This window comes from Telopea speciosissima, chromosome 2 (genome assembly GCF_018873765.1).
Source record: "Telopea speciosissima isolate NSW1024214 ecotype Mountain lineage chromosome 2, Tspe_v1, whole genome shotgun sequence".
Lineage (NCBI taxonomy): Eukaryota > Viridiplantae > Streptophyta > Magnoliopsida > Proteales > Proteaceae > Telopea > Telopea speciosissima.
The window spans coordinates 25,483,433-25,502,265 of record NC_057917.1 but is presented as its reverse complement, the minus strand read 5'-3'; the positions used below and the strand labels follow the sequence as shown (position 1 = coordinate 25,502,265).

Here is an 18,833-nt window from a genome sequence, read left to right as displayed (position 1 = left end):
GTGTGTAAGGCCTTATCCAGGCCGAATGACCAGGCCAAGTAGGTCGAGCAATCTAAGACTACTCCTCAGAGGACCTTCGACTCGAAGGTGGTACATTCCTTTGACATTTCGAAGGCCGAGATGATTTTTGATTAGCTGCTCAAGGAAAAGTAGATAAAGTTGCCACCAGGGCACCAGATACCTCCTAATCACAAATTGAAAGATCAGAAGTACTGTAAGTGGCACAATACTCGCACCCATACTACTACTAATTGTGTGGTTTTACAGAATGTCTTGCAGAAAGCTATTATAGATGGACGTCTTCAGTTCCCTGGGAAGGAGAATGGAGTCATGATGGTTGATGAAGACCCTTTCCCAGTTAACATGGTCAGTGCCAACTTTTTGAAGTTGGCTAGACCAAGGGGCTATTCGGCGCCTACCTGGAGCTTCGGACAGACAAGTGCCTCACCTAGGCCAAATCTGGTAGCACGACCGCAGGGATCTCAGCTCAATCCATGGCAACTCCTTTCCAGAGTCAGGCCAGTGCTGGCAGTACAACGAATGGTCTAGAAGTTACAACTGGCCAGACGACACAGGGATTCCTGACCCCACCTGAAAGGCCTAATGTGCCTGTCATGGGCTGAAAAGCAGACAGCGGCCCCAAAGCGGCAAAGGTATGGCAAGTGGCCCGTCGTGAACACCCGCTATGAGTTCAATCCCCCAGAAGACTTGGGGAGAGGAGAGGAATACGGGACTGGCACACCCAAGCTGAATGAGGCACCAAGGCTGCATCAGGAAGTCTGTCCCAGTTACAGTCAGCCAATTGAGGGACAGTAGAACGGAACCACAACCCGATCAAGTCAGGCATCGTCCGATCAGGGCAATCGGCCTGCCCCGAGAGCCAGAGAGGAGGTTAATCCATATCTCGTACAAGACAGGAGGCCGATTTCTCATCAAACAACCAACATCTCCAGGCCGTCAGCCAAAGACCGGCTTGGAAGGGTCTCAGTAAGAAAGCGTCTGACATATGAACAGTACGGACTAGATTACTCTCGTACAGGGCACTTTGGTTGGGAGGCCCCTCAACACCAACGGGGCCACAGGCCGAGGATGGTTGTCCCTAAGACAGATGAAGAAGATTGGAAGGTCGTAAGACACCCGAAGTTCCCAGCCAGCCTTGATCCAGCTCACATGACCAGAGCACAAAAAAGAAGGTGGCAGAGAAAGAGGGCAGCCCAGAGACGAAACCAGCAGGCCCAGGCCAATGAGGGCCACAGGAATGTGTTCCCCTAGGATTGAGTTGAGGGAGGCGTGAGCTCCAAAGAACAGAGCCAGGCGATTAACGAGCCTGCAGGGGCAGAAGACCCAAGTACTACTACTGGGGGAGAAGGAGCTTTGGAGCCAGATGTGTCAGACTACAAGACCAAAGATAGTGACCTAGATGTTTTCGGGGACATAGTGATAAGCGCCAGTCCAAGAATTGACAGTGCGAACACCAGTGGCCCCATCCACTCACCGGATATCAACTTCGGCGGGCTAGTTGAAATGATGTTCGGTATAATACCAACCCAGGTGCAGATCTCGATGGTTTACCTCTTGCCGAGGACGTTCCAGTATCAGCCTAGTCAAGCGAAAGAGCTGGAAGGAGACGTGGATGAAGGGGATTCACCCCCCAGAATCCTCGGGATAGAATTGGTTCCCGCTAAAGAACAGGCTGAGAAGAGGGTAGACTACGACGAACCAAACCAGCACGGCTCAAAGGACAATGTCAGGATGGTCATCACCAGGGAAAAGGAGTACACTTTTGATACCCCAGTACCACGAGGAAAGGTGGCCAACATATTTGAGGAGCCAATTCGCGAGATGACGCGGCATTTGAAGCCGTTGTACATTCAGTCTCACATGGATGGTAAATCAGTGGCCAGGGTTCTGGTCGACAATGGAGCAGCAGTGAATATCCTACCTTCAAGGATGATGAAACGCCTTGATAGAGACGAGACCAATTTACTACCCGCTGATGTCTCAGTCACAAACTTCCTAGGCGGTTCCACTAGGCCGAGGGGAGTGCTCTCGATCGATTTGAAGGTCAGAAATCATACATCCTTGACAGCCTTCTTCGTCATGGACGCCATGGACAATTACAACGCCTTTTAGGATGAGACTAGATCCATGCAAACTCATGTATCCCTTCATCTCTCCACCACTTTTTGGTGCTCTGGCGTAAGGGAGGAAAGATTGAGTTGGTGATGGTCGATAACCGGCCATTCATGGTCGACGCTAGCCATACGGGGGCCGCTCTATATGACGGATGCATAGGCCCTATCTAGTTCACTGGGGCTAATGAGCATGGGAAGCCTACATCCCTAGTTACCTCATCCACGATCTTGGAAGAAGTGTTCCAGTTGAAGGGATCGCGAACAGAAGCCCTGTCGAATCTCGGAGAACAGCAGAGTAAAACTGACCAAGATGATTTATGAAGACAAGCCAGAAGACTGTGGTAGACATAATGCGCCGGCTGATAGTTGCAAGCCTAGAGCAGAGAATGTCTCATGAAATAGGAGTGGTGGTCGAGGCCTTGGCCAAGGAGCAGGCGGTGGCTGGCCTGAAGTTAGGTTGCAAGATCTGCCACCTGCACCATTGAAGATGGAAGAGATGCTGGCGGAGGTCCAAGACCCGTTGGTAGAGGTAGATTTAGGAACAGCCAAGGACCACTGGCCTATTTATGTTAGTGGTCTACTCCCACCTGAGTTAAGGGAGGAAATTGTAAGTTTATTGAAGGAATTTAAAGATTGTTTTGCTTGGGATTATTTTGAGATGCCTGGTCTTGACCGAAAGTTGGTTGAACATCGGTTGCCCATCAAGGATAACTACAGGCTGGTAAAACAACTACCCAGACGAATGGCACCAGATGTCGTGCTGAAAATCAAGGATAAAATCGAACGATTGCTCAAGGCAGGTGTCATCAGGACCGCCAGGTATGTGGAGTGGGTGTCAAACATAGTTTCGATCGTAAAGAAGAACGGGAAGCTAAGAGTGTGCATCGACTTTAGAGACCTAAACAAGGCTACCCCTAAGGACGAGTATCCGATGCCAGTAGCCGATATGCTGGTTGACGCAGTCGCAAAGAATCGTATCATGTCTTTTATGGTTGGCCACGTCGGGTATAATCAGATCTTCATCGTAGAGGAGGATGTCCCAAAGACAGCCTTTCGTTGCTCAGGTGCTCTGGGGACGTATGAATGGCTAGTCATGCCTTTCGGGTTAAAGAATGCCAGTGCCACCTACCAAAGGGGGATGAATACTATTTTTCAGGACATGATCGGCACCTTTGTTGAGGTCTACATTGATGACGTTGTGGTCAAGTCGAAGCATGAGCACGAACACCTTGAGTACTTGAGAAGGGTGTTCTCTAGGATGAGGACTCACGGCTTGAAGATGAATCCAGTAAAGTGTGCCTTTGGAGTGGCAGCTGGCAATTTCCTTGGATTTTTGGTTCATTAGAAAGGAATTGAGGTTGACAAAAACAAGGCCAAAGCCATCTAGGACGCGAGGCCGCCTTCAAACAAAAAGGAGCTACAGAAGTTTTTGGGACAGGTGAACTTCCTCAGGCGCTTCATTTCTAACTTTGTAGGTCAAACAAAGGTTTTCTCCTCGCTACTAAAGTTGAAAGTCGACGAAGACTTCAGATGGGATGGTACTCACCAAGAGGTGTTTGACCAGATAAAGGCTTATTTAACAAGGCCTCCAGTTCTAATGCCTCCAAGAAAGGGGGTACCACTAAAATTGTATGTATCCACAACAGAAGGATCAATAGGGAGTCTACTCGCATAGGACAATGAGGCCGGGAAAGAACAGGTTGTGTTCTACCTAAGTCGGGCCCTGATGAAAGTAGAGCAGAAGTATCTTGCCATTGAGAAGCTTTGCTTGGTGTTGTTCTTTTCCTGCAGCAAGCTTAGATACTATCTTTTTCCGACTACGGTGAATGTGGTTTGCCAGACCGACGTCATCAAGTACATGCTCATGCGCCCAATTTCTAGGGGAAGGATTGGAAAGTGGACTCTTGCTCTTACCAAGTTTGCTCTCCAGTATGTGCCCCAGAAAGCAGTCAAGGGACAGGCGTTAGCAGACTTTCTTACGGATCATCCTCCCATGGAGGTAGCAAGGGATATGATGGAGGTACCCCTTGTCGGCCTGACGCCATGGAAGCTTTTCTTCGACGGATTCAAGATCGAGCAGGCCGTCGGGGCAGGGGTTATCCTGAGGTCACCAGAAGGGATAGAGACTCAAGTGGCCTTTCGACTCGATTTCTCTTGTTCCAACAACCAGGCCGAGTATGAGGCCCTCATACTAGGGATGGGCCTGCTTCTCGACCTTAAGGCTGATATCGTGGAGATCATCGGAGGCTCGCAGTTGGTAATCAAGCAGTTGGCCGGGGAATATCAGTGTGAGAGCGAACACTTGATGGAATATCTTACGTAGGCCAAGAAGCTAATCGAGGGATTCTAGGATGTGGTGGTTCGCCACATCCCACGGTCAAAGAATCAGGCCGCGAACGGGTTGGCCCAGGCGGTGTTTGGCATTGGTCTGCCAGAGGGCAGTTTGGAAAAGACCATCGTCATCAAGAGGAAAACACAGTCTGCTATTCACGAGGCTAGTTACCTGGAGGTCAACCACGTTGAAGACATGCAGCTTGATTGGCAAACGCCAATCATCCAGTATTTGAGTAACCCTAGGCCAAAGTTTGACAAAAGGATCAAGGACAAAGCCACGGGATACGTGTTGATTGGAGAAGACCTTTACAAGAAGGGTAAGGATGACCTACTGCTCAAATGTGTCAGCCTGAATGAGGCAACACTGGTCATGGCTAAAGTCCATGAAGGCATCTGTGGAGCGCACCAGGCTGGCCCTAAGATGAGATGGTTGATTCGGCGTCATGGGTATTACTGGCCAACGATGACAACAGACTATGTCAAATATGCCAAAGGATGTTGGGCATGTCAGACCCATGGACCAGTGCAGCGATTACCAACAACGGAGTTTAATCCAGTGGTCAAGCCATGGCCATTCAGGGGATGGGCTATGGACCTCATAGGGAAGATTACCCCATCGGCTACGCGGGGGCATTGCTTCATTATCGTGGCCACTGACTATTTTACCAAGTGGGTTGAGGCCGTGCCAATGAAGGGAGTCAGTCAGGCCGAGGTCATCCAATTCCTCAAGAGTCATATCATTCACAGGTTTGGGCTTCCAGAGACTGTTAAGTGTGACAACGGGAGCGTTTTTGTTGGAGATGAGGTGGTTGCGTTTGCGGCTGAATTGGGAATAACATTCACCCATTCCACCTCGTACTACGTGCAAGGCAATGGACAGGCCGAGGCAAGTAACAAGATTCTCAAAGGGTGTTTAGCAAAGGTTGTGGATGACAACCCATGAAGATGGGCAGATATGCTCTCTGAAGTACTTTGGGCATTCAGAACGTCACAACGAACCAGCATGGCCACCACGCCCTTTGCTTTAACATTTGGCCACGATGCAGTGCTGCCCATTGAAATTAGTGTAAGGTCAACACCGGTGGCATTCCAACAGGGACTCACGCCAATAGCCTACAGCGAGGCCATGCTGGCTGAGCTTGATGACCTGGGGGAGGAACGTCTGGCTGCGCTAGACAGGATGCAAGTCCAGAAGAAAAAGGTTACAGCAATCTACAATAAAAGGATCAGCCCAAAGCATTTCCAAGAAAGGGATATCGTCCTAAAGGCCGTGCTCCTAGTTGGGGCGAAGGACCCCAGATTGGATAAGTGGTCCCCAACATGGGAGGGACAGTTTACGGTTTGTCAGGTGCTTCGTGGAGGAGCTTACAGATTGCATGACCTGGATGGATGCATCTAGATCAAGCCTATTAACAACAAGTTCCTTAAAACTTTCCATCCCATGATCTGGGACTTGGGATAGATGGAACAACGGTGGAGCGCCCCAAGAGTAAGGCTGCAAATTGATAGAAAGAAAGCAGGCTATACTCCTAAGGGAAACAAACATGGCCTAAGTAGGCTGAACAAAACAAAAGGCAAAAAATAGACAAAGTACCACTGTTCTTCGGACCAAGGGGGGGGGAAGGCACGTAGGCCTACTTGAAAAAGTCCTGAGGGGTGGATTCCTGAATTTCACTCCACTTCTTCTCCATAACTGATAAACATTCATTGGCTACAGCCAGGCTGGCTTGGTGGCCTGGTCTCGGTGCTTTCTGCTGCTTGGCTTGGGCTTTGGCTAAGGTCGCCTCTGCGGACACGGCCTCGAAGCCGAGAAGTTTCTTTTTGACTTCCTGATCCAAAATGGTCCTCTCAGACCAAAGAGTGGCGAGCTGGGCTTCCAGACCTTGGATGTCCTGATCCATTCAGGCCAGCTGATCCTGCCCTTCTCGTACTCCATCCAGGATCATCTTGAGGTCGTCTCGTAACTTTTGCAGTTTCTTGTCCATGGCATCGCTCTCTTTGAGAAGGGCTTTGTAGGTCTGAACATTCTTGAGGGCAAGGGGGGTCAAGGTGGTCACGTCGAACATGAAGGCAACCAGAAGGTCTGGCGATGATAGCAGGCTCTAAAGTGCCTTGGCGATGGCTGTCAGGTTCCCAGCACCCACGGCGTTGCGAAAAGGGGACTACAGGAAGGAGTACAAGAGTGCTTTTGCTTGAGCCACCTGGGCAGGGATGGATCCAGAACCCAAGGCGTTGCCAGTCTCTTTCTTGTCTTCAGAGGATCTCAGGCCGGCCAGAAGTGCTTCTAGGTTAACAACCTGAAAGGAAGGACGTGTCAGCACTGGTAAAACGTGAGAACCAACATCGGGGCTAAGGCACACATACCGTTGAGGTCACTGTAGGGACAGCGTGGCTTGGAAGGGAAGGCGGATCAGGCTCATGAACTAGGGTCTTGGACCCGCTTGGTTCGGCCACGTCATGGCCACCAAGAGCGTCAGCGCCAGTATCTTCCTCTTCGGTTTCACTTTCGGAGGCATCATTTGAGGGAGAAGAGGACTCAGACCCTGAGGAACTGGTAAGAACAACTTAGGGGGACTTCTTGGTGACGTTCTGCTTCAGACGTGTGCTGGATCGAGTGCGGTCTTTGACTGAGCGAGAGGTGACAGAAGGAGATGCTGCCATGGAGGCGTGAGGCCTGGTGCTTACGATCTGGCCTCTTTGAAACATACTTGGAAGGGAGGCTTGGCGTTGAGTGGCCTTCGATGGGTTGATGCTTTTCAGCCTCTTACTCACTGGAGGGGGCTCTTCTTCAGATTCTTCGTTGTCTTTTGGTGACGACCCATGATCGCTGCGGGGTGATTGGGCTGAGGAGGCAGACCGAGCTGAGGATTTGGCTGTAGCCACAAGAGTGTCAGTCAGCAAAGAGTGGCCAAGGCAATAAAGCAAGGAAAACAAGGAAAGGTGAGAACGATGCTTACCAGCGGCTTGCTTGGAGACTGATGCTTTCTTCCACTTTGGGGCAGCAGTCTAATGACTGGCAGTACCTGGGGATGAGGGAGGACGCTTGCTACTCTTGTGACAAGACCGAAGTGGGAGGAGAGAGGTGAAATATGCATCCCACCAGGCTGTAAACTCTTCAGTTGCTGTGGGCTCTCTGACAAAGAACTATAGTTCAAACTTTGAAAGGACTAAGGCATTCATGGCCGAAGCATGAAGTATATCGGCCACACTCGAATATACTAGCCTATCTAGCTCACAGTCCATAATTGAGTAATAGTTGGGGCAGGGGACTGCTTGGCAGAGACCGAATTGGCACGCGTAAAAATGAGGGTTGTACATCTTGAAACCGTAAGTGTTGTTCCTCGATGGCTCTAGAGTAACCCCGGTGTGAAGGTCTCGGCGTACCAAAAACTTGCCCTATAGGGCCGGGGCGGATGTAGGATAGTCGATGGCTAGTGAGAGCCACTCTGGGACGGCCTCTTGCGTTTGAAAGGGGAGGAAGAAATCACCACTTGGGTCGGGCTCAAAGGTGGAAAAGAAGTGGTAGTACTCTTCCAAGGTCTTCAGATCATGGTGGGGAGAAGAAGCAAACAAATAACCAGCCACAGTTCGGACTGGAAGCGGCTAAGGCACGGCGTACAAATCAGTGAAGTAAGCGTGAAGCCACATCTGGAGGAGCCAGAATGGGCCACCGTCGTAATCAAAGTCAGACTCGGTGATGTCAATGCAGCCCCGGGAAAGGGCGACCAGAGTAAAAGAGGCTAGATCGACAACACGGCCTTGCCTCAGGGCATTGGCCAGACGGAGGTAGGTCTTGGAAATCTTATTCGATCGAACACAGGCGACGTAATGGCAGATCCAAAACAGAAAGAAGGTCGTAAGCTCCCAGGGGGAGACGGAGCCGTGGGTCTCCTGGTAGGTTCGCAAATAGAGACTTTAACTAGCAGACTTGGTAAATTTAAGGCCGTGCTCTGTCTCAACCTCGCGATCATCGGTCAGGCCAGGGGATGAGCCATTGAACTCTTCTCCTTCGGCCTTCAGGCCGGTGAGGGCTCTGACGTCCAGGAGGGTTGGGGCTGCCATTCCAAAGCAAAAATGGAAGGTGTTTGACAACCATGACTAGAACTAGAGAGCAGCCTGGAGTAGGGGACGGTCAAGGGGAACGAAGGTGGTCTAGAGTTGGATGGCATGCAGGACACTGAGGTTGATCAACAGGTCAGAGTGGTCGCAGACCACTCGATCGACCCAGGTCTTCCAATCCAGAAGATAACGGGGCCACAAACGCCCAAAGGCCTTGTCCTTGAGTTGCAAGGGGGCCGACGATTGGAGGAGCAGCTATTCTTGATCATACTTTGGAAAGTTGGACAAGTCGGTAGAGCGAGAGACAAAGACGGGGCCTAGTTTGAAGACGGAGGGCTTGGAGCAGGGGATCTGTACCTCAGTCTGGACTGTGGGAGGCAGGAGCGAGCGTTTCTGCGCCAACAAGTCTTCCACCTCTTGCGCCGCTGCGGGTTTTGCAGGCTTCCTGGCCATGGCGTTGGGGAGAAAGGGTTTTGCGAAGGTGAGAAGTGAGAATGGAGGGAAGACGATGAATGAAAGAAGACTAGCAAGAGGTCGTTCGTGAAACCCTCGGTAATGGGCGAAAGCTTTTATGTTGGGCTGGAATTTGTGCCGTCATTATGGTGGTAGGATTTGAAATTCAAAACCCTAATGGCCCGAGAAGACGAAGCAGCGAAGGGGTTTTCGCGCGATGGATCAACTGAAGATGGTTGCCGTTTCGGTCACAACCCCCTTTGAGCTTGGGCCACATGGCATCGCTCAAGGAGGTTGTGAGGGGCATTTTTTGTGGCCCAAAACCCCTGGTCCTGGTCAGGCTGGGCCAGAGGGGCCAGGGCTGCAAGGTCGTCGCTTGGAAGCCGAAATCACAGGGACGCTGGAACGTGGGTGCGCCCTGACAGTTAAGGGTTGGCCCACGTGTCAGGGCCGAAGGTAGTATTGGGCGCAGAACTACGTCGTTCAGAGGACGTGGAAGAGTCTCACAGGGGTGGACCCCACCACTGCCTTGGCAGTTGGAGGTAGGGTGAGGAAATGGCGCACATGTGGCGACGACTGGTTGGAGCTGAGAAGCATGGACCGAAGAAGGTGGCCCAGGTGGGAGTAACTATGCAGATTGATAACCGCTGGTGCTTATCTTATAAAAGGAAGGCAATGGATCTAAAAATGGACCAAAAAAACACACTTGACAACCAGCATTTGTTTTATTCTCTTTACGTTCTTCGTTTACTTGTTTTGCTTTTGAGTTCTTTATTGCTGTTCTTGTCATTATCTAAGGCTGAAGGAATGTACGGTCACATACTAAAGGAAACGAGGGTGTACGGACAGAGCTCGCATTTGTATCTGGTATGATTGATTCGTGAATTCATTATTTCAGTTTCAATTATTGTTTGTGTCACAAATCTTTCTTTTCTTCTCATAGATCAATAGCATCTCGGGCTGTAGTCCGTAGTTGTTGGCTTAACCCAAAAAACCTTAGAGCTACTTAGGCAAGAGGGAAACCTACTAGCCTGGTAAGGAGTCTGATCAGGCTGTTCTCGGCCTCGTTTGAACTTGCGCAAAGGTTCTGGCATGCCCGCGCTATTCGCACCATGTGCATACCCCCGCATGTGAGTGTTTGGAATTTTTATCAGCAACACTTTCTCATAAAAAATAAAAAAAAAAGAATAATTTGAATTTGAGGTGGATGGGAAGCTTCCAAAGAAAACACCACCAAAATGAATGCTTGTAATTTGATGGCATTAAGAAATGGGCTGCTTTTTTAGTTGAAGAAGTACCATTTTTAGTGATTGATCGAACATGTCCAAGAGTCTGCACTATTGGAAAATCTGAAGCATAGCAGTTGGGTAATAAGTGCAAGACTGAAGGGTATCAAAAACATTACAAACTCGCTCATCATGAGAATTATTGTGTGCAAGTGCAGTTAGACTAGGCTAACTAGGGCCAGGAATAGAAGAAACCCTTAAATAGAGGGGAAAAGAAAATGTATAGAGAAAGGAGAAAAGGTTAGGGAAGGTCGGAATTCCATCATCCAATCGGTGTTGTAAATCATTAACATTAACTGAAAAAAAAAGGGTGTCAAAAAATGAAACTGGGAACTCAAGGATAAAGGCCTATTTGCCAAACGAAAGCTCCGAGTAGAAAACAGGGGGTAAGGAAACGCCAAAGAAGAAAGCTGAAGCCATGGACTCGCCTGCGCGAAGAAGCGGAGGAGGGCTATTTGAAGGGCTGTACAGGGTCCTCATGCGTCGGAACTCTGTGTACGTGACATTTGTTCTCGTCGGTGCTTTCGCAGGAGAACGGGTAGGGTTTCGCTTCAATTGCATCACGTTCTCCTTTTGGATCTCTGTTCCCACTAATTTTTCCTTAAAGATTATAGAGATTTTCCTGATTTGGTTTCTGTTCTTCTGATTTGAACTGGTGTTTTTGTCTCTAATACTACGATTCAAGATCAGGTAGTAAGGTCGGTGATGGTTGCATCTTACTTTTAACGATAGAATTCAAACCGGAGTAGCTATCATCTATTTTAAAGCTATATTGATTAACAAAGGTTAGGTATGACTTACCAGAATGACCATATATTTCACCTCAGTCGTGGCTTGTGATACGGTTGCGTAATACTTCAATTATATGATATTAAATTCACACCGGATTCTCACGTTTTCATTCCATTATTGTATTGATTTAATTAGTTGTAATTAAATATAAAACGAAAGGTGTTTTTCTTTTCCCGTTGTGGCACAATAGTGTTTCCTATCCCCTTACTTCTTATTTTACCAATGAGGTGGTATATTGGGAACAGGCGGTGGACTACGGCGTACACAAGCTCTGGGAGTACAATAATCTTGGGGTATGCATCGATAACCTCACAAACCTCCACCATCTTCTGATATGTTGAATCAATTTTTAATATGGTTTTATCATTTTGTGTTTATTGTTGTTGTTGTCATGACAATGTTACATCTTTTAGGCAATAAGTAGTGTTGCTGAATTGAGCTTTTGGTTCATAATTTTATATGAATTTTTTTGATAATTTGATGAATAAGTTTGTCTGGTAACTGGATTTTTCAAGTCTCTAAAACATGTTGATTTACTGTCACATGATATCAGTAAGAAAGTATGAGAAAATAGTTCATTTGTATTTGGAAGTCCATCTTTGTTTCACATGTTAGTGTTTGGAGTAGTTTTGTTTCCTGAGACTGAAGATTGAAATAGAGCTCTTATATTGGAGCTGATATTCTCTGCCCCTAGGAACAACAAGCTCATGCCCCTTTGTTTTATTTCACTATTTCAAGGCCCAAGGCTTCCAAGGCACATAGCTTTCTTCTTTGGCATTTCCGGTACCCCTTTTTCTACTCGGACTTTTGTTTGGCAAATGGGCCTTTTATCGTTGAGTTCCCAATTTCATCTTTTTGACTCCATTTTATTTTGGTTATGGCTAATGACTTCAACACCGATTGGATAATGGAATTCCGATCTTCCCTACTCTCTTCTCCCTTTTTTTTTTCTTAAAAAAAAAATTATTGAGGGAAGAAATGTGACATGGCCGACATGTCGAGGGCAAAGGCTTCCAAGGCACATAGCTCTTGGAGCCAAGGATTATGGTCAAACTCTCTTACATATTATCCACAATGCCTTCCTAGCCAAGAAATCAACAATACAAAGTATTCCGCAACCTACATAAAGTCTGCATTATAAAGTTCTAGCTATTTCTTTCAGCCTTTAAACTATTTTGATTTTGATGTTATCTTAAGTTTGCAATTTCCAGTTTCAGCATGTTACAAGCATGGAAGAAAAACGTGACCGAAACCTGTCGAAACCACCGAGTTAACTCAATTTCGCAGGTTTTTTAGACAAGTTGAAGGGGGATTTTATAAAATCCCTGGATTCGACCTGGTTCAATGGTTTCGGCCATATTTCGGTGGTTTCGACATATATGCCCATTGAAACTAGGGGAAACTTGGCTCGAAACTAGGACATACATGTATTTATGCCAGTAACTGCCAAAGACCAGGCCAGAAACTAGGACAAACACTTAGTTATGTCTAATATCATTTAAGTAAATGTTTTTGTATTTGTATTTTTTTTAAGATATTATTCATAAATAAGCAAATACCCCCTATTTGAATCCAATAAAAATAGTTAAAAATTTAAATTCTAAAAGAAAAAAAAGTCAACCCCTCAGTTCAAGAACAAAAACTAGATTTTTGACGGTAGGTGCAATTTTCAACTTTCTAATGTAGGGGTTTTTCTCAAATTTAAAAATTCCATAAATCTTAATATGGTAAAATATTGCTAAAAATCAAAAGTGCGGTAAAATATTCATTTGTTTTGATGTCCAAAAAAATATTTGCATTCAGAGCGATTTTGATAGCATTCGCTCACACCAAATTAAGTTTGACTGGTACATAACTCCTTCAATATAAATCAGATTTAAGCAATGTTGGACTTGTTAGAAAGCTTTGTTTTGAAAGCTTTCTAACAAATCCAAGATTGCTTAAATCTCATTTATATTGAAGGAGGTATGTTCTAATCAAACTTTATTCGATACCATGTCCAAGAACAATATACAGTATCAAACTTGGATCAAAACCACAAGTACTATTTGTAGTGTTTGCTATGTGAAATTAATGCATGGATTGGGTTTTATATGTCAAAAATAGGCAGCACAACAAGAATCAAGGCAAAAAAAACAACTTCTGGTCCTCGAAACCAAGGTTCGAGTTAGCCTGGAGAAAGTCCTAGGTTTCGACTGAGATATGGTCGAAACCGAGACGAACTCAGTTTTTGGCTGGTTGAAACCTAGTCGAAATCCGAGTTTTAGAACCTTGGTTACAAGTCATACAACATCTAAGTAAGACTAACCTCTACTCCACTCAACTAACTAAGATTTATCCCACGTACTTAAGGTTTGCTACTTCAAATCTGCTTTGTGTAACAATAAAGCAAGTGATAAACCAGAGAAGAAGGAGACGATGGGAGAGACTGCAAAGAGAAGTCACAAACTTCCTTGGTGGTCTCTCCCCTTCTCGGTTGTATTATTTAAAGGGAAAAATTTTAACTCATGGAAGTAGAAACCTTCCTAAAAACAAATTACACAGAAATAGCAACTTAACTAAAATAGAAACCTAAGAGAAATAGAAAGTTTAGGAAATAGAAGGTTTGAAGTGTACATGACACATATGTACCCCCACGGTACATATGGGTCATGTACCCCCACGTGGTAACTTTAATACTTTGCATTCCCCTCTAAGGTTTTTGTCATGTTTTAACTCAAGTATTTGTGTCTTTTCTTACAATTTGACCTGAGGTTAGCTTGCTCTGTCCTTTCAACACTCCCTATATACACAATATTTTTCCCCCGCTGCTCCATTCACTACTTTTTCATTTGTTTGGCTGGATTATGTCAATTAACTATCCCTCATCATATCTTGTACTGGTGTAGCTCTAAGTTTCTTAGAATGCATTATTTATTCAAAAAAAGTTTCTTGGAATGCATTTATGTTTGGATAGATTAGAATTCATTCATAATTGAGTTTATACTTTTTAGTCTTGCCACTCTTCCTACTCTATGTTCGTATTTCTAGTTGTGTAATTCTGTTATATGCATATGTCGTTTTGTTATGTTGCTTTAAACTTAGCTCTGTGAAACCATTGCTGCTTATATAGAGAAAATGTTTAAGCACACGCTAGAAGGTTTGTATCTATGCATTCCACGGCAATGGCAGTGTAAAGTGAGAGATATACTGGTTTAGAGGTTTGATATGCTTTGTACCCTCCAAATAATGTAGATCATAGTGAAGAGAAGGAAGGTTTGCAATTCTGGTACAAAACCTGCATATCTGGTTTTAAGATCTCCTAGATGATTTGATTTGAAGATCATCTAGAAGATTACAAGAAGATTGTGTGAAGATCTTTTAGAAGATTACAAGACAATTTCGAGGAGAATATTCTACTGGATATTCCAGCAGCCTTTTTGGCAACCATGGGCTCTTATTTAGAAGTTTCTTTTAATGTAAATCGTAGTTACTAGCATGGTTCGAGAACTCGGTTTCGGTACTTGTTTCGCCCAACCAAAAAACCGAGGGACCGAGATCTCAGCGAGTTGGTGCATTTTTTTTTTTTTTTTAAATTCGGTTGGGTTTTGACCTAGTTTGGTTATGAAAGTTTGTATACAGACTATTTTGGGCCATTTAAACACAATGGCACTACCAGATTGTCCAAAATCAAAGTCCAAATAAGAGTTTGACTTCGGACCCTAGTTTGGTAGGCTACGTCGTACTAATAGGTCTTATTCTACACATAATTTAGTAATTGAAAGCAATCAAAGCATACAATTAATATAAAGCAATTTAAATAAGCATTAGAAATGTATAAGTGTAAAATACATCAATTTTAACATATACCTCTATCATGCCTAGCCATGTTGTCGAAGCATATAAGCCTCTGAATGTGCCACATAGAATTCCCATGTCACAGTACTACTGAAGAATCACACGTAGTCTTTCATACAATTCATATAAGTGTTGTCATCAACTAACCGAAGGTATATTATCCTATGACTCTGAGTTGGGACTATGAATATGTCATCCACAAAACTTGACCCAATGCTTCGACTGTTGAACTCATGTGTAGAGTGTAATGACTGCGGCTGCCCAAACTAACCATAACTACTATATTTGGAACCGATGCTCTCATGGCTGTACTCATAGTCATACTGAGGCTGAGATGCATGCCAAGACTGACACTCACTTGTAGTATCTATACTCATGCTTCCGTGCAATCAGACAAATTATTGGTGGAAAATGGGAGCAAAACCATGCAATTTGGGTTTTTTGTGTGTTCTCTGTTGAGACCAGCGAGAGTAGCAAGATCTCAATTGGTCTCGGTTGAGATCTGCACCTTTTATATGGGCCAGATGATTAAGTGAACCGACTTAGTAGGTAGCATAGCAATACTTTATTTACTATTTTACAGTCACTATTTACTTTCTATTTTAGTGACTCTTCCTTAGCCATAGAGATTTAATATTATTGTAAGTGACCCTCCTACCATAATAGAGGTTTCCTATTTTGTTTTTCATTGAGATTAAAGAGGGGTTGTACTCCAGCCAATGATTTTAAATATACTGTTTTTCCTTGTGAGATGCAAGATGGATTGTAAGATGCAGTTGCAAGGTGAGAGGCTTTGCATGGTCGGTGTGATGTTGATCAAGGCTTAGTTGGGATGCTCAAGTCATATCCTTTTTATTTTTGCTTTCATATGTAAAAAGAAAAAAAAAATTCTGTTGCTTTTGTTCGTCTTTATGGTACCAATCCTCTTTTAGTTGATCTCCCAATGGTTCTTTCCTCGGTTCAAGATCAATTTCGCACAATTTGGTATAAAAGCCATGGAGAGACGATCGACGAAGTGGACGGTTACTGAGTTCCATTTTTGATTGAAGGTAGATCATGCGGTTTTGATTCCTCGACTTTCATATAATGAAACTAAGAGAACAATGGAAACTCAAATGAGGGAACAATTTCCTTGGTTGAAGTAACAAATAAAAAAAAACCACAAATTTGTAACCTGTTGAAGCAGCAATGATCTTTATGTAATAATTTTCAAGAAATTGATGTGACAATCAGCTGAAAGAAATCCCGACAGCTTTTAGCACTCTTAAACTCAATTTGACTGAAAGTAGGATTTGGAATCAAGAACCCATGGAAGGGGATGAGGGAAGGGAATGGTTATCTCACCTAACCTATCTCAGGATTTTCACAAAGGCTAAAGCCAATATTTCATTAATCAAATTCGAGTACAATGCTGGCCTCCCTTATAAACTTATTACAAGGCACAAACATAGACTTAGACACTAAAAAGGAAAGGCCTAACCCTATCCTTAACTAATAAGGTAACCTAAATTGACTGGGAAAGTGAAATAGTAAAGAAAACAGACTCAAAATAGGACTCTGACTAAACTAATGAAGTAAATCCCGTTTTCCTACTTTCTACCCATATTTTAGGCTCATTAAATTAGCCAATTACAAAATAAACCCATGGGATCAAAGTCTTGATATGTATATGACCCAACCCAAAGCTTATTTCCACTAAAATAAGCCATAATTGACTTATCTACATCACTAGGCTCCTTGGTTGCCTTGGGCGCCTCGCCACCTTGTTGGTGTCACATTGATTTTAGACCCTCTCCAACGCCATGGTCGCCTTGCTGTCATGGTAACTATGAACCTTAGTTACTAGGTAGCTTAACAATTAAGTACTATAGTTACTATTTTTACAATTATTTGTTACCTTCTATTTTGGTGACTCTTTCTTAGCTATGGAGAGTTACTATTATTTTAAGCGTCCCTTCTACCATGATAGAGGTTTCCTGTTTTGTTTTTCATTGAGATTATAAATAAGAAGAGGGGTTCTACTCTAGCCAAAAATTGACAAAAGAAAAGGTGATGGCTTTATGCTGTTTTTCTTTGTGAGGTGCAAGATGGGCTGTGAGATGCAGTTGCAAGGTGAGAGGTTTTGCATGGTTGGTGTGATTACGATTGAGGCTTGGGTGGGATGCCCAAGTCATATCCTTTTAATTTTTTGCTTTCATATGTAATAGAAAAATGAGAAAAAAAAATTTGTTATTTGATTTTGTTCGTCCCTATATCACTGATCCTGTTGCAATTGATCTCCCTCTGGTTCTTTCCTCAGTTCAAGATTGATTCCGCATGACCAATGCTGTGGTATTGTTCATGGCAATTCAATAGTTTGGATGGACTATCTCAACTTCTGATGTTACAGTTCCCAATGTGAGATTTCTTAATGCTTTAAGTTGGCTATTTGTAACCATGATGCCATACAAAAGGCTTGTGGGCGACAAATATTAGTATGTACTTTTTATGTGCTGTTTGACTGACTCCACAGATTCAAGGAAATTTTCTTTTGGTAACTTCATCTAGGGCGATCTAATGTATGTAGTCCTAGATTGGTAGAGGACCAACTAGGAGCCAGACAATCAGGATCTGTTATGAATAGGTGAATCAGCTAGGTCAAATAAATCCAATATTGCTTATATCTGATGATTCTGATTTATATTGAAGGAATTATGTACTGGTCAAACCTTATTTGGTGTGCGTGAATGCTGTCAAGTAGGGGCATAGATTAATCTGAATTTTTTGTTCAGGCTGATTCACCTGTTAGTAAATAAAACATGACTATTATAAAACGCATTAAAGATTGGAAAGCATCTAGAATGTATTCAGTTTCATTGCATCCCCTTATTCTTGTTCTGTTCGTGCCTAATGTTTTGACAGTTGTAAATCTTTCTTGCATCAGATCAAATAATTTTTATCCCCCCTCCCCCTCTTCCAAGTATGAGTTCTAAACAGAAATATCTTTTTGTTACCATGCAGAAACGGTACGAGGACATTCCGGTGTTGGGTACAAGGCAGTCTGAATGATAATTAATCATTTCTCCTCTCCCAAGTTTCCCAGAAATTGGACTGTACATTGGGGGTAGCAACAATTTTGTTGGTCACGGAAACATCTTATACTGAACTTTAAATTAGTGCTGTGTTCAGGTGACTAAAATTTCTAAGGACCAAATTGTATATGGATGGTTGGATTTAGGGTTTGGTTAATCTGAAATTTCACTAATTTGGTTTCAGTGATTCTTTACCCATTCACTAATCGGGTGTTGTAGGTCCTTTGGAAGAACATAATCGCATATCTTTGTTTTCCTTAGCATGGATGTGCGTGGATGCAATCTTTCGTGCTTTTGGATTCACAGTTTGTACCAGTCATAAGTTTCGACCTGGAAGCTGATATTTTCTGGAAATAAATGCATTTATCCAATAGTAACTGTTGGATAAATGGCTTGTCGTAGTTCTATAGCTGCAAGTAGTAGTCTGGTTCCGAAACTTTGTGAAGACTTTCTTTTCTTCGTCATTCTCAACTGTTGTCAATTTTCAGCCCAAGTAGACGTCTCAATCTATCAAACCAAGAGTATAAAAAATGCTTGTAAATGTGAAGTGTTATGTTATATGGTTGAAGTAAGTTATTAAAATTGACAAATGGATCCCCGAACTCACTATATTGAGTATAGATAGATGCCATGAGTAGATGACAAAAATCTGAAATTCCCAATGCAAATTTTATTTTGGCCCCAAAGTTAGGGCTATCTAAGTGATAAAACATGGAAATTTATAGTGAGAAATATTCATCAAAAACTGCAATCAAATTTATAGCCAGAGATCTTTGGTTGGGAGAGAATTTTGGGGGTAGACTGCAGTAGTATCTGAGGTGTTAGCTTCTTCAAACTCTGGAGTCCGGTGAGTCTGGTCCTTGGCA

General features: G+C 44.0%; 2 protein-coding genes across 2 annotated transcripts; both read left to right on the top strand.

Moving 5' to 3' along the window:
- The first annotated feature begins 3,861 nt into the window (after positions 1 to 3,861).
- LOC122650587 lies at positions 3,862 to 5,412 on the top strand. Its single transcript, XM_043843987.1, has 2 exons — positions 3,862 to 4,392; positions 4,486 to 5,412. The coding sequence occupies exons 1-2, from the start codon at positions 3,862 to 3,864 to the stop codon at positions 5,410 to 5,412; spliced, it is 1,458 nt and encodes a 485-aa protein (XP_043699922.1).
- Positions 5,413 to 10,611: 5,199 nt separating this feature from the next.
- On the top strand, positions 10,612 to 18,143 carry LOC122652203 (cytochrome b-c1 complex subunit 9, mitochondrial-like). The gene is made up of 3 exons (XM_043845883.1): positions 10,612 to 10,805; positions 11,305 to 11,352; positions 17,897 to 18,143. The coding sequence occupies exons 1-3, from the start codon at positions 10,686 to 10,688 to the stop codon at positions 17,942 to 17,944; spliced, it is 216 nt and encodes a 71-aa protein (XP_043701818.1). The 5' UTR covers positions 10,612 to 10,685; the 3' UTR covers positions 17,945 to 18,143.
- Positions 18,144 to 18,833: the final 690 nt, after the last annotated feature.

Coding starts and splice junctions, on each gene's coding strand:
- LOC122650587 (XM_043843987.1), top strand. CDS start 3,862: ATGAAAGTAGAGCAGAAGTATCTTGCCATTGAGAAGCTTTGCTTGGTG. Junction 4,393..4,485: donor TCATCGGAGGCTCGCAGTTG/GTAATCAAGCAG, acceptor GAGGGATTCTAG/GATGTGGTGGTTCGCCACAT.
- LOC122652203 (XM_043845883.1), top strand. CDS start 10,686: ATGGACTCGCCTGCGCGAAGAAGCGGAGGAGGGCTATTTGAAGGGCTG. Junction 10,806..11,304: donor GTGCTTTCGCAGGAGAACGG/GTAGGGTTTCGC, acceptor TATTGGGAACAG/GCGGTGGACTACGGCGTACA. Junction 11,353..17,896: donor GGGAGTACAATAATCTTGGG/GTATGCATCGAT, acceptor GTTACCATGCAG/AAACGGTACGAGGACATTCC.